The sequence below is a fragment of the Prionailurus bengalensis genome, chromosome X, assembly GCF_016509475.1.
Source record: "Prionailurus bengalensis isolate Pbe53 chromosome X, Fcat_Pben_1.1_paternal_pri, whole genome shotgun sequence".
NCBI lineage: Eukaryota > Metazoa > Chordata > Mammalia > Carnivora > Felidae > Prionailurus > Prionailurus bengalensis.
Genome location: NC_057361.1, coordinates 124,279,178 through 124,294,756, shown reverse-complemented (window position 1 = coordinate 124,294,756; position 15,579 = coordinate 124,279,178). Strand labels below are relative to the sequence as shown.

The following is a 15,579-nucleotide window of genomic DNA, read 5'->3' as shown; positions in this document are numbered from 1 at the left end:
GAGGTCTTTGATTCATTTGAATTCTTTTTTTTTTAATTTTTTTTTCAACGTTTATTTATTTTTGGGACAGACAGAGACAGAGCATGAACGGGGGAGGGGCAGAGAGAGAGGGAGACACAGAATCGGAAACAGGCTCCAGGCTCTGAGCCATCAGCCCAGAGCCTGACGTGGGGCTCGAACTCACGGACCGCGAGATCATGACCTGGCTGAAGTCGGACGCTTAACCGACTGCGCCACCCAGGTGCCCCTGAATTCGTTTTTATATATGGTGTCAGGTACGGGTTGAACTTCATTCCTTGGCGTGTTATGACCAGTTTCTTGGTGCTCTTGTCCAGAATATACATATTGGCCATATATGTAAGTGTTTATTTCTGGACTCTGTTCTATTCCATTGACCCAGGTGTCTGTTCTTATGCCAGTACCACACTGTTTCGATTACTGTACCTCTGTACTAAGTTTTGAAGAAGAAATCTTCCAACCGTGTTCTTCTTTTTCAAGATTGTTTTGGCTATTTGGGGACTCTTGAGATATTCCACATGAATTTTAGAATGGGTTTTTCTAGGGTACCTGGGTGGCTCAGTCGGTGAAGAGTCCGACTTCGGCTCAGGTCATGATCTCACAGTTCGTGAGTTCAAAACCCCGCATCGGGGTCTGTGCTGACAGCTCAGAGCCTGGAGCCTGCTTCAGATTCTGTGTCTCCCTGTCTCTCTGTCCCTCTCTTCCTCACACTTTCTCTCTCGCGCTCTCTCTCTCTTTCTCTCTCTCTCTCTCTCAAAAGTAAATAAGCATTAACAAAATTAACAAAAGAATAGGTTTTTCTGTTTCAGAAAACAAAGTGTCTTTAGGATTTGGGTAGGGATTGCCTTGAATCTAGATCACTTTAGGTAGTATTGTCATCTTAACGATGTTTGTCTTCCAGTACTTGAACATGCAGGACTGGGTTGAGTTGTGGTGGTTTGTGGGTTTTGAGAAATTGGTCCATTTCTTCTCAGTTGTCAAATATATGAGCGTAAGTTCATTACATTTTATTCTCTTCTAATGGCTACAGACTCTGTAAGGAAACACCTGGTTTCATTCATTATAATGGTATTTTGTCCTTTCTCCTTTATGTTTGTTAGTAAGGCTAGAGGTACGCCAATTTTATTGACCTTTTAGAGAAGCGGCTTCATTGATTTGTATTTTCTATTTTCAATTTTGTTGATTTCTGCTCTTATTTCCTTCTGTCTGCTTGCTTTGGGTTTGTTTCCCTACAATCTAGCATTTCATTTTCTAGCATCTGGAGTTAAGAACTTAGATTATTGATCTGAGGCCTTTCTTCATCTCTAAGCATTTAATGCTAGAAACTGCCCTTATCACTGCTTTAGCTGCATCCTGCATGTTTCGGTGGTGGTGTTTTTCACACAGTTGTATTTAAAATTTTTTTCTTTGACGCTTTCTCTCTGATCCTGGTTTTATTTGGAAGTGTGTTGTTTATTTCTAAGTGCCTAGGGATCTTCTTGTTTTCTTATGGTGTTTTTGTTTCTAGTTTGATTCCATTATGGTCAGAGACTCCACTCTGTATAATTTCAGTGCTTTGAAGTTTATTGAGCTTGGTTTTCTGGTCCAGGATGTAATCTCTGCTGGTGAATGTTCCATGTGTGCTTAAAAAATTCCTTATCCTGCTGCGACTGAGTGGAGCGGATATTTACTTGATTGTGTGGTTCGGTTCTCTGTCGTTGCTGATTTTTATTCTAGTAGTTCTGTCAGTTGCTGATGGTGGAAGTCCCAACTCTAATTGTGGTTTGTTTGTTTGTTTGTTTTCCTTTTAGCTCTATCAGTTTTATCTCCATGTGTTTTTACGCTGTTGTTTGGTGCATACAAGTTTAGGATTGTTCTGTGTTCTTGGTGGATTGACCCTCCATCATGATGTGATGTCTCCCTTTATACCTAGTGAGAAATGTCAGGTCATGTCCTACTGTGTTTTTACACTCTTTCCAGAAGATTCAGACTTACATTTCTTTGATCCACAGGCCTTAAGGCCCTATCTAGAAAAGACAGGTAATGCATTGTAAATTACCTGGGCAGTTTGAGGATTACACCACCACCACCATCACCACCACCACCATCATCATCATCATCTAGAGAGAGAGAGAGAGAGCATGAGCGCATGCACACCTGAGTGGGGGGAGACAGAAAGAGAGAGAGAGAGAGAGGGAGAGGGAGGGCACATCTTAAGCAGGCTGCATGCCCAGGACAGAGCCCAATGCAGGACTCCATCTCACGACCCATAAGACCATGACCTGAGCAGAAATCAAGAGTCAGACCCTCAACCAGCTGAGCCACCCAGGCACCCGAGGATTACATTTTTGATCTGTAAAACTCACTGAGATTTTTTTCCCCACAAATATTGCTGTTTCTTTTCTGAGTGCTTGCCATATATAGTACTGTCTTTGCGTTTCTTCTCCCTTAAATTTCCTTTCCCTCTGCCGCCTCCAGTTGTAGAACAGTTTATGGAACATTCTGTAAGCTCAAGAAAAGTAACTATTAGAAAACTCATGCATGTCATGCCATGTAATAGATGTGAAAGAAGTCCATATTTTTAGAGGAATCCAGGTGAGCTGAAAAAGCTAATAGTTACAGTAGTAACAACCACGCTTCTAGAAAATATTTTGTTGGTGTTATACTACTTTCAGTTGATAATAGACACCCCCATACCCACCTGGGAACATAGCCTCAGTCCATCCCTGGGCAGTATGATTTATGATTCTGGTGCCAGGTTGATAGTGGTGGAAACCAGAGCCTGAAGCCTCCAAGGGTCATGCACAAGCTCTTGAACTCCCTGGACCCACGGGGTCCCATCCAGCAGATCTAGGCTGAATACTTAGCTCCATGAATCCCCGGATCCTATCTGGGAGCATGTCTGCCTTACCACCAATCCTCTGAAGAAAAGTGAACAGAACTCCTCTTATTTAAACCTTCTACATTTCTTTGCCTTTCTCCAAGGGATTGTCAGAAGCCTTAGAGGGGCCTCAAGGACCGAGACAATGGTACATACTCATGATGTGACCTACCTGAGCCAAGAAATGGCTGCTGTATTTTGTTACTAAATGTGCTTTCCTTGCTGCCCTCCCTCCCCTTTTAGAGAGATGGGACCATGGCACCACTACAACCAAGAGACCAGTAGCAACCAGAGCTCCAGCCAAGCCTGCAGGTAATATGGCTGTTCTGAGGAGGGCAGGAAAGAAGAACACTGTGGAACTCTCTTTGGGCCAATGTCCACGGAGCTACCTGCAGCTTAACCTGTTGACTTTCTCTTTTATGTTTTGGGGCCCACTGCAGATAATGATTTTAACTTGGCTGATGCCTTGGATGATCGAAATGATCGAGACGATGGCCGCAAGAAACCGAGCGCAGGAGCAGGAGGTAAGTCACAGAAGGTTGGAAGCGCCGGCCAGCACTGCAGCTCCCTGGCCAGGTCATCACTCACGAAACTACAACAGCCCGCAGAGTCACCCGGGCATGGCAGGCCTGGGGGTACTTCAAGGCCCAGGAGAACCCTAAACCGTAGTTATCGAACTTTTTGGTCTCAGGAATCCCCAAATCATTGAGGATTTCAAGGGCTTTTGTTTATGTAGGTCACATCTAACAATATTGTCTTTGAACTAAAATTTAAAAAAAATATATGTAATCATGTATTCATTAAAAATGAACAACAAACCCATACATGTTAACAAAAATAGCATGTTTTTGTAAGAAATAACGGGCAATCCAAAACAAAATTGAGTGAGAAGAGTGGCATCATTGTACATGTTTTGCAAATTTCTATAATGTCTAAGCAGAAAAGCTAGACCCTCTCTGCTTCTGGATTCAGTTGTAATGTGTTGTGATGGCTGAGGTGTATGAAGGAAATCTGGCTTCGTATAGATATGTAGTCAAAAAAGGGAGGAATATTTTCATAGACTTTTCTGATCAACATAGTTTTTTTTCTTTAGTAAGACACCCAAACTCGACCAGTGGCCGTTTGTTACCATTTAACTACAGTGTGGGATGTGACCATACCAATGAACTTTTTATATGTGATTCCTTACAACCCCACAGGACTCTCTTGCACTTTTAGTGGAACCTCTCCTCATTTGTGGTTTTGCATATTATGTATGCATTGGTCATTTGGAAATATTGGTGTCCTGAGGTCTTGTGAACTTCCAGATAATGCCCATGTTTTAATACGTGGTATCCCAAATTCACATTTGCTAATATCACCCCCATCTCATTAGATAAAGTCTTTAAGTACTGGGAAGCTGCTGAGATCAGAGAGGTGGATGTAGATTTTTCAAAATTACACGTTTTGTTTGAAATCTTCCCATTGGCAACAGATACAGCCAGTGGTGTTCTTCGTAGTGACCACCCCATTTTATTCATTTGCAAGGAAACATGTGCCAAATAGTCAAGCCACCATAACCATAGTTTGATCATCATTCATTCTTCCTAGGCATAGTGGTCTTTCAGAGCACAAGGCAGATAATACAGCTCGGAACTGAAACACTCAAGTGCTCTCCAGAGTAACTACAGTTGAATCAAAAAAGCATTAGTTTTCTATTGCTGCTGACAAATTACCACAAGCTCAGTGAGTTAACACAGCACCTGTTTATTAACTCAGTTTCCTTTTCATGAGTGGGGAGTTGAGGAACTGCCAAGCTGAGTTTTCTGTTCAGGGCCTCATATAGCTGCAATCATGGTGTCCGCCAGGTCCGGTCTCCTCTGCGATCGGGTCCTCCTCCAAGTTCATGGAGTTGTAGGCAGAGTACGTTTCCTTGCAGTTGTAGAACTAATGGCTGCTTGCTTTTTCAAGACCAGCAGGAGGTAGAGACCAGGGAGAGCCCAGAGAGGAAGACTAGCCCTGTTGCTTCTAGTGGCTTCACCCTGGTTTAAAGGGCTTTACCTGATGGGGTCTGGCCCACCAAGGATAATTTCCCTTTTAATTCACGCAAAGCCAAACTGATTTGGGATCTTAATTCCATCTGGAAAATCTTTTCATGCTTAAAGTGATAGGATGTTAAGCAAGGTATGTACTCCAGCAGGAGGGAATCAGGGGCCATTTGAGAGTTTTGCCTACCATATTCATCAAGGGTATTCTGAACTGGACGTCCTTTTCTGGGGATGTTGGGCAACATATTAACATAAGGTTTTTGTCCCTGAAAAAGGTGTTTTGGAATTGAAATGTGTGTTTTGTTTTCTCCAGGTTTTTCAGACAAGGATCTTGAAGACATATTAGGCGGTGGGGAATACAAACCTGACAAAGGTAAAGTTAGGAGTGCTGGTCCGTCTAAATACCTTACTCTTGTTACAAACGTGATTACATGGCGACCAGGTTGATTGAGTCGTCCTGACGCAGCCTCTGTGATGGGAGAGGTAGTTGCCAGACATCCTGCTGACAACTTGCGGCTCACTTGGAACAATGTGGGCTGTGCTGCTCAAAGCCGGGATTTATAAGCCAATTCGGAAAAGCCACGTTGTTCCCCTTGATGTCCCTAAGCCAAGGTGCCGCATGGGTTAGGATCTCCATACCGAGTCGGAGCCTCTTGCCCAGGCAGCGCCAGGTACGGGTCAGGGGACTCACTGGGAACAATTCCCACCTCCAGCCTGGGGATCTTGTCACCCTTGGGATGCAAAGAGCAAAGCTCATCATGACCAGCATTTTTTAGGAGACCCATAGCAAGTCCGGCATCTTTTAAAATATCTTTTTAGTTTAAGATACTTTAAAACTCATGGGAAATTATAAAAATTGTTCAGGAGAATTTCTGTGTACTCTTCACCCGGCTTCCTCTGATGATGACAGCTCACATAACCATAGTATGTTGTCAAATTGATACAGGCTGTTACTAAGTCACATATAGGCCTGATTGACATTGCATCAGCGAGTGCGTGTACTCGTGTGTGTGTGTGCGTGCATGCAGACACACGTGGGTCTATGAAATTTTGTCATGTGTGTGAATTTCAGTAACCATGACCGATCAGGATGCAGAAAACAGAACCACAAGGAGACTCCTTCGTGCCAACCCTTTCTAGTCACGCCCTCCCCCCAAACCACCAAAGATTTAAACCTTTTATCTTAAATACACATCAGGAACTGATCCTACCATGGAGACTGTCAGCCAGATTCAATGTGACAAAATGTGTTATGGTTGGAATTTGTGATTGTTACTTGCGGTTGTAGCCTGTTGTGACGGTAAGTTGTGGTTGTGACTTACTGTGGTTATACGTGCACGAGTTAGGTGTGTATCTGCTGGTAACCCTGCTACGCTCCCTGCAGTCCTGGCTGTGGCATCAGCATGAGCTCCCTTCTTGTGGGGACCGTGTGCCTTTCATATGGAACCGTGTTCCCTTCTGATTAAAGGATACTGTGGTCACATCTGTCCTTCAAAACTCCTTTCCAGACAATGTCATCTTGAGTAAAAAGTTCTAAAAGCCTTTAAATGAAACTCACAGGTGTCAGAAGAACATGGAACGTTTAAAGGGCAAACCCAGCAAATTGGCCAATTACTCCTGGGTGACAAATGGTATTTCCAGATGGTGAGGTGCGGGCAGTGATAGCGTGTGGAAGCGTGCGCACAGATGAAAGTCTGAATGGCACGTCGGGGGCTTCCTTATTAACGGTACATGTTTTAGCAAGGAAGAAGTGTTGGGAAATTCTTTAATTAGGCTCATATTTGAATTTCTCTTCTAAAGAATAATCAATTGTTAGCTTAAGTTATATCGTCTGTCATTATAAGCATCATTAAAAGAAAATAAAGGGGGTCCCGGCAAAAAATACAAGTGTGAGCCTGAAACATGGTTATGATGAGCACACGATGAAATTCTCAGACACTCGCCTCTGTGCGGACATGCGGATGCCATGAGTGAAGATAAAACATATTTCTGTACATGATGATCTTCAGCATAAAAACAATCCTAATTAATGTATTTTCCAGCTTTGGGTCTTAGGCACATCGACTCAACTATGGTTTTGGAGTTTATTTCTGAAATAATAGGTTATCTGTTACGTATTTTTTTTTCTCATGAAAATATTTCTCTTGGCCTTGCAGGAGCCCCATATTTTGTTCCTAGGGGACACTAGCAGTCTCTTGTCAGCAGGTCCTGTCAGCCACGTACTGTGTGCAAGCCTCTGCTCCCACTCTTGAGTTGCTCTTTGTTCCCTAGTGACCATCTGCTGCCTCACACTCTTTTCTCCCAGCTTCTCCTGGTGCTCTCCCACTTCCTTGGTCTTGTTCACCTCCGAAACACCGTTGCCTGCTGGGAATGTTTCCTTGGGGATCCTATTCAGTACATCGTTCTCTTCCTCACCGGAAGCGATCGATGTTAGAAACAAAGATCTGAGTGTTGAGTGTGTTCATCGCTTTGTGAGATGTCGCTACTTCTCTACCCTTTCAGTGGGCAGAAGTTGGTGATAAGTACATGGATGTATACCAAACCATGTACACACATGTATCTGTAATTATTTCTCTATTCGTCAGCATGTACATTCACCTCAACATGAATTCCTACTTAACTCTCCAACTGGAATCCGGTGCTGAAAGCTTTATTTTAGTCTTCCTTTCTGTAACTCCCCACTCTGACAGGGAGAAACCTGCCATTCGTCAACCATTTGCTTACTTGCTCAGTTGTGGTACCACGGGTAGCATAGTCAGAATTGTCAGCTCATGCCTCTGTGAGAAATAGCTTTACTATTGAGAGTACAGGGTTTATGTGTAAATTCTTATGTCTTTACCTTACAGTTTCCAGTCAAAAGAGCGTTTTTCAAGGTGACTTGGGTCAGCCCCTTTATCCCTCCACCTCCATCCGGCAGTTGTGTCCTATGTTTCTCAAGCAGTTAGACCCACTTGTCACAGTCTGCATTCCATCTCGGGATCTCCCACCCACCTAGTTGATGCTTTGTTTCATTCTTTTGCTCGCATACGTTAAAGGTCACTCTTCACGATGTATAGTTATGGGTTCTTACAAATTCATATAGTCATGTGTCCACCACCCAGGTATCATACAGAACAGTTCTATCGCCAGAAATGTTCTATATATCCCTTTCGTACCCAGCCCTTCCGCAACCGCAGTCTGTTTTCCATTAGTGCAACCACTATTGTGTTTTACTTCTTTATAGTTTTGTCTTTTCCAGAATGTCCTATAATTGGAATCTTACAGCATGTAGCCTTTGCTGACTGACTTCTTTTGCTTAGCGATATGCATTGGAGGTTCTTCCGTATCTCTTCATGGCTCAATGGTATCTTTCTTTTTAGCATTGAATAATATTCCTTTGTCCAGATGTACTGCTTTTGCTTATTTGTTGACCTGTTGAAGGACATCTTGCCTGTGTCCAGCTTTTGATGATTATAAATAAAGCTGCTGTAAACATTTCTAAACGTTTACATACAGGTTTTTGTGTGGACCTAAGTTTTCAATTCCCTTGGGTGAGTACCTGGGTGCATGGTGGGTCCACGTTTGGCTTTATGATAAACTACTGAGCTCTCTTTCTTCTAAAGTGGCTGCGCCATTTTGCTTGCTCTGGAACAACAGATGAGAGTTCCTGCTGCTGCCCGTCCTTGTCAGCAGTTGGAATTGTCAGCTCCTTTGGATTCTGGACATTTTAATCGTTAGGAGGGGTATCTCCTCATTTTTCATTTGTATTCCCCTAATGGCCCGTGACGTTGAACATCTTTTACATTCTTCTTTGGTGAAGTCTGTTCAGGTTTTTTGCCCATTTAAAAAATTCAAGTTTTTGTTTTGTTTTATTTGTTTGTTTGTTTTGCTTTTATGAGTTCTGTATATGATCTCGATATGAGTCCTTTATCAGGTATATGATCTTGGAAATCTTTTTCCCAGTGTGTGGCTGTCTTTTTTTTTTTTTTTCTTTAAGAGTGTTGTTTGTTGAATATTTATTTCTTTATAAAGGGCAGTTTATCAGTTTTTTTTCTTTTGTGAATGATGCTTTACTGGTTAAGAACAGTCGAGGTCATGGAGGGTTTTTTTTCTTACGTCTTCTAAAAGTTTTATAGTTTCAGCTTCTACATTTGGGTCTTTACCGTTCCATTTTGAGTTAATCTGCGTACGGTTATCGTTTTGCATGTGGCTATCCAATTGTCCTGGCACCATTTTCTGATAAAATTATGCTTTCCCCCCACGGAACCGTCTTGGCTCCCTCGGTGAAAATCACTTGACCATAAGTGTGAGGTTGTGTTACTGGATTCGGCCTGCTCTGTCGATCTCTACCACCGGTCTTCAGCCAGGGCCAGACTGTCTCTGCTGGGAGTGTGCTCAGCTTCAGGGCAAGGAAGGCTATGTGGAGAGTGTATCAAGTCCCCTATGGCTGCCTTAGCTCCTCACCTCCGTACTGAATCCCTGGCCAGTTGACTGCTTGGTATAGCTGATGGTGCTCCGAGTCACGTGAGTCTTTGGCAGCTGCAGCATTTTGTGGCCTGTCTGCCCCTCCGCAGACTAGCTGTTCTTCTCACTGGACCTAAATGTGTCTCTGGATATGGCTGTCTTGGATTGGCCAGAGTTACATTTGCTTTGTGAGGAGAGGATTTGCTGGGCTCCTCACTCCATTCTGCCTGAAGTCCTCTCTCGTAGTATCGTTTGACTTTGGAATATTCTCTGCTTCCCCTCAAGCCTGCACCCGCATTTCCTCCCCTTGGGTCCTTACTTTAACCTCGTAACTGGCCTTCTGGTCCCCGTTTGTCTTCCAGACAGCTGCCCGACAGAACCATCAGGAACATGAAACGGATATGGTCAGTCGTCTGTTTAAAACTATTGTGTAATAATGAAAAGACAAATAGCCCAATTAAAAAAGAGCCAAGGGGTGCCTGGGTGGCTCAGTCTGTTGAGCGTCTGACTTTGGCTCAGGTCATGATCTTGTGGTTCGTGGGTTCAAGCCCCGCATAGGGCTCTCTGCTGACAGCTCAGAGTCTGGAGCCTGCTTTGGATTCTGTGTCTCTGTCTCTCTATGCCTCTCCCCCGCTCATGCTCTGTCTCTCTCTCTCTCTGTCAAAAATAAACATTAAAAAAATTTTTTTTTAAATGAGCGCAAGATTTGAACACTTTATAGAGTTCTGTGAAGCTGCTCAAAATCATTATTTATTGGGGAAATGCAAATTAAATCCACAGTGAGCTACCATAAGACACCCACCAGAATGGCTAAAATTAGAAAGACTGACAATACCAAATGTTGGTGCAGATGTGGGTTAACTGCAAGTGTCATGTATTGGCGGTAGGAATGTAAAGTTTCCTATCAAACTGAATGTATAGACCTAGTCAGTGACTCCGCAGTTTCACTTCTATTCACAAGAAATGACAGCTTCTGTCCAAAAAAGACTTCTAAAGAATATTCATAGCAGTGTTTATAATAGGAAAACAAAAACAAAAAATTGGGAACAGCCCAGTACCAACAAGAGAACGGATAGACAGTGTGATGTATTTATATATTCAGAGGACAGAAGGAATTCCCGATACGAAAACGTGGGTAAGTGTCAAACACATTATGCTGAGTGAAAGAAGTCTGTGAAAAGAGGGTATATAACTAGATGAGCCCAATCTTATGAAATGTGAATGCTTGCAGAACTGATCTATAATGTCAGAAATGAGATCCGTAGCTGCCTGAGTTGGGATGTGGAAGGGGATTCATTGGACAGGGATGTGAGAGAACTTTCTGGGGTGACGGTGCCATTGCATATTTTGGTGGGGGCTTGAGTTCTACAGGTGTATGCATGTGCCAGAACTTATCAAGTGTAAATTTGTATATTTTTACCTTAGAAAAGGCATCGTAAGCAAATGTGGAACCCTGGGTAATAGATAATAGGTTCAGGGTGGGGTGTACTGATGTCTGCGACTGACTTTGAAATGCAGCATAAACATAAGAGACACTGATAGATGGGCAGACAGATGGAAGGACATAAGATAAAGCAAATAATGCAAAACGTTACTTACAGAATTCAGATGGTGGGTAGGAGTGTTCACGGTACGATGTTTTCAACTTCTTAGTATGCGTGAAATTTTTCTTACTATAGGGAAAAATGTTTAAGGAAGCCAAAACAAATGGGCCCCCCGCTGCCTCCAGGATAATTTCCACCCTTGGCCTGCTGACTGGTCTCTCCGCCACACAGCACCAGGTTTCTTTCAGCTCCCAATATGCAGACGGACTGGTAGGTGCGCCTCTCTGTAACTGAGGCCTCAGAGATCACCTCCGCTCTCAGGACGGCCCTGGGGTGCACATCTTGCCTTTGTTCTCCTCCTAGAACCTCTGTCGTCCTGCCGGTGCAGGCTAGCACAGACCGTCCTGAATCACGCGCTTTCACCCCTGCTGGATTTGGCTTCCCAAAGGCAGGCGCCTTTTTTCTCGTGTATCCCTGGCACCCCAATAAATGTTTGCTGCAATGAGGGGGACTAAAGTAGAACAAGCCCTCTCATGCGTGCCTTCCAGTGAAGGGGAGAGCGACACATGTGACTGGTTTGGCTGATGACCCTCTGGGCCCCATTTGTGATGGGGTCGTGGCATGAAATGCTTTCTCCTGGACCCTGAAGGGCCCTCTGTGCAGCTGGCTGGGTAAGCGTGCTCTTAGAGGCTGTGAACTCTGTGATCTGGTCTGTAAATGCAGCTTTCCACCAGGTGAGCTCCAAGGGGATTTTGTGAGACGGGAGGGGATGAATAGGAAGCTTCCATTTGGCCACAGGCTGTGCCCCTTAACGTCGTACGCTTTGGTGGAAGCCGTAACCTTAGCAGTGATGGTGACTTGTGTGGCCCCTTCATGAAGCAAATGCTTTGCCTGATTTTCCTCTGGCTCCTTGCATCTGTTCTCAGTTGGTAAAGGATCCGGAGTGGAGGAGGGGTGTCATGAGTACACCTGGATCACCCGCGCTGGTGTGTTCTGAAACCCCTTGATAAGTTGACCCAAGGAATCCAGTGGGGATGTGAGGGGAGAGCGGGCTGGGGAGGGCACCCAAAGGGACAGGCCGTCATTCAGGGCCACAGCCTTCCTGGTCTTGGGAGGGTTTTCCTCAAAGATTGTTCTGGGACAGTAGTTGTTTGGTGGTCTGGCTGGAGGGTGACCTTTCTCATCTCTGAGGTGGGGGATGGAAGAGATCCAGGCCTTAGAGACTTTCCAGAACACTGAGGAATGATATCTCCAGTGGTTAGCTTAGGCAGCCGTGTTCTGGTCGTTTTTTTCCAGTTTGGTTTCACTTTGTATCCATGGGTCAATTGAAGCAAGTCTTTTTCCTTATTTATTTTTTTAACTTTTTAATTTATTTTTTATTTTTCATTTCTGCCGCCAGTTTTTCTATAATGAACATTAAAAAAAAAAATCTGGAAGCCCTAGCTGTGCGTGTTGGAAGTCTAGAATATTTACAAAAGTCCTGAATACTTGAACCCCGCCGCCCCCACCCCCCAGCAGTTCTAGATAGAATCTCCCCACTGGTACATAACTCTCTGTGCCCTTGGCAAATCACACGTGTGAGGCACTCACTGTGAGTGAAGACTGGCGTGTGTGTGCGCGCACGCATGCACACACACGCATGCACATTGTTAGCTTTTGTATTTGAAGATGCTATGGATAGAACCCTTGTGTTAATGACCGGGCATGTTTAGGAGTTCCTCACGGAGGTCATGCCTCCTGCTCCAGTGCTCCCTGTGGGTACAGCAGTCACCGTAGGTATAGGAGGAGTTCTAGCTATGGGGGTGGCTGTGGCTACAGCAGTCATCGTAGTTTCAGGAGCCAGTTGTCCCTAGAGCTATGGTCTTGCATGTAGCTATCTACATGGACAGGTCTCTGTACTTAAAGCAAATTGCAGCATGAGATCTGCTCTGCAGGGGAGTTTCTCGAACATCAGAGGGCAACGCTAGTCTCTTTGGTATGCAAGTATGTACATAGTTGTGTACTCAGAAGGCAGGTGGAGATATAAAACATACTGTCCTTGGGGCACCTGGGTGGCTCAGTTGGTGAAGCTTCTGACTTTGGCTCAGGTCATGATCTTATGGCTCATGAGTATGAGCCCCGTGTCGGGCTCTGTGCTGACAGTGCAGAGCCTGCTGGGGATTCTCTCTCTCTCTCTCTGTCTCTGCACCTCCTCACCCCCCCCCTTCTCTCTCTGTCTCTCTGTCAAAAAATAAACATTAAAAAAATTAAAAAAAAATCATCCTATCCTTGAAAATGAAGATCCTGCCAGTGAGCTGTGGAACAGCTTATGTGAGCTGTCCCTCAAGTTGTGGGACATCATGGGCTTGTCTATTTTTAAAATTTTTTATAAATTATATGAAAGTACTTCTTTACTGTTTCACCATCTAGGAAGAATCACCAGTAATACTTTGGGAGTAATATGCTTGCGGTACTTTTTCTGTACATAACAATACATTGGTAAATATTTCTTTTTGTAAAAATGGGACCATGCTACTCTTTTAAAACCAGTTTTTATTCAAGAATATCTTGACTATAAGAGGCACCTGGGTGGCTCAGTTGGTTGGGCGTCTGACTTTGGCTCAGGTCATAATCTCACGGATCATGAGTTCGAGCCCTGCGTCGGGCTCTGTGCTGACAGCTCAGAGCCTGGAGCCTGCTTCGGATTGCGTGTCTCCCTCTCTCTCTCTCTGGTCCTCCCCTGCTCACACTCTGTCTCTCTCCCTCCGAGATGAATAAACTTAAAAAAATTATTTTTAAAAAAGAATATCTTGAGTATCCTTGTCAGTCATTAAAGAGTACTGTAAAATACCGTGTTAATGATTACATAATGTTATACCAGAATTTGTTTAACCACTACTTGTTTTGAGAGGGTTTATCCTAGCCAATATACAACCGCCATCATTTGCCAGATAAACTCCTAGATGTTGAATTGCTGGGTCACAGCAAGTGTACACCACTGGGAAGGAAATGGATGCCTGTTTCCTCGTATCCTCACCTCCACTGGATATTCTGGCTTTGAAATCTTTGTAAATTGGATCAGTGTAGAATGCTGTCCTGTTGACATTTGCATTTCTTTGAACGCGAGATCTTCTTAGACACTCTTAGTATATTGTGTCGAATCGCCTCTTCACATTCGGTGCCTGTCTTTTGTTTTGTTTCCTGGAGTCTGCATCTTTTCTTATTGATTCGTAAGGGCTCATTTTACATTAAGGATTATTAAGCCCTTCTCATATATTCCAAAAACATCTGATTTACCGGTTCATTAAGTGATCGGCCTTGGGGTGGTTTCCACTTCTTGGCTTGTATGAATAATGCCGTCCTGTTCACATTTCGTGTAACATTCTCCTCGCTCACGGTCCTACAGATTGTGAGGTTCAAGTTGCTATGTCCTCATGACCAAGTACTAATAAGGAGAGGGAGGGGCACACCTGGGTGGCTCAGTTGGTTGAGCATCTAGCTCTTGATTTCGGCTCAGGTCGTGATCTCACAGTTCATGAGTTTGAGTCCCACGTTGGCTGTGCTGAGTGTGAAGCCTGCTTGAGATTCTCTCTCTCTCCCTCTCTCTCTGTCCGTCCCCAGCTTGCGTACATGCACACGTGCTCTCTCACATTAAAAATTTCTTTATATCAACCATGTTTAAAAAAACAGTAAGGAAAGAGAGACTTGCGGTGAAAGAAAGAATGGGTTGAATTGCTCGGACCTATCTGGAAATCTGGTGATGTGCGCACACCGGTAGAGGACACCTGGGTGGAGGGCCTACCCCCACCCTTGACAGTGGCCACCTGCAGCACAGCTGAAGGGCCAGCATTCACACTCCAGGTCGTCACGAGTGACCTCGCTGGTGACAGGTTAATGCGCAGAGGACCTCGTGTCATCCTTTCTGCTCGGAACTCTCCAGAGGCACTGATTGTGCTTTTGCAAAAGCCAGCTCTCCTTGTGTTGTAGATAACCATTCATGTCCAATCAGGGTTCTTTAAGTCAAGGATTCAGCCGTAAGTGGGAACATAGCAAACCTCACTCTCTTCCCCCCTGCACTCTGTCCAAAATAGGCCTCACTTTCCAGAGCAGTTTTAGGTTCACAGCAAAATTGAGCAGAGTGTGCAGACTTTCCCTGTGCCTCCTCCTCCCCACGGGCTGCCCCGTCACGCACCCACCCCCACGGACACACACGTGTTACAGTCCACGCAGGAACACGTCCCCAGACTCCCGACTGGTGAAGGAAATGCCAGAGTTCGTTGCCTCCAACACCCCAGAGCGGGTTCCCGTAAAAACCCTGGGCTCTGGGGACGCAGCGTCCCTCCATTAATGAGCACTCTGCCCTGAGGAGGGAGGGCTGGAGGAGGTAAGTGTGTGTGTCTGTGGAATTCTGCATGGTGTTGTCACGCCCCCGGGTACAGACGCGTGTGACCACTACTGGGCCCCGATAAAGACCACTTCTGTCCCCACACGGTCCTCTCCCTCCCTCTCCCCCCACCTTCATCCCTGCCAGCCGCTAATCTGTTCTCCATTCCCATGATATTGCAGAGCCTTTTCAATTTCAAAATACTGGGTGAGAGATTGTCAGTCATCCTTTGCTTCTGTGCCAAGGTACAGGTGGAAGGCCTTAAAAACGTCAGGGTCATCACATGGTCCTGCAGCCTCTCGCTAGGGTGCTGAATGTGTAGCT

General features: G+C 44.7%; 1 protein-coding gene across 3 annotated transcripts in view; it reads left to right on the top strand.

Moving 5' to 3' along the window:
• Positions 1-15,579, top strand: part of CD99L2 (CD99 molecule like 2) — a 96,887-nt gene that overhangs the window by 71,918 nt on the left and 9,390 nt on the right. For all 3 annotated transcript variants that reach the window (XM_043570493.1, XM_043570494.1, XM_043570492.1), the window contains exons 3-5: positions 3,122-3,190; positions 3,319-3,402; positions 5,219-5,278. In XM_043570493.1, coding sequence (XP_043426428.1) covers positions 3,122-3,190; positions 3,319-3,402; positions 5,219-5,278 — 213 coding nt within the window. The remainder of the gene's footprint in view (positions 1-3,121; positions 3,191-3,318; positions 3,403-5,218; positions 5,279-15,579) is intronic.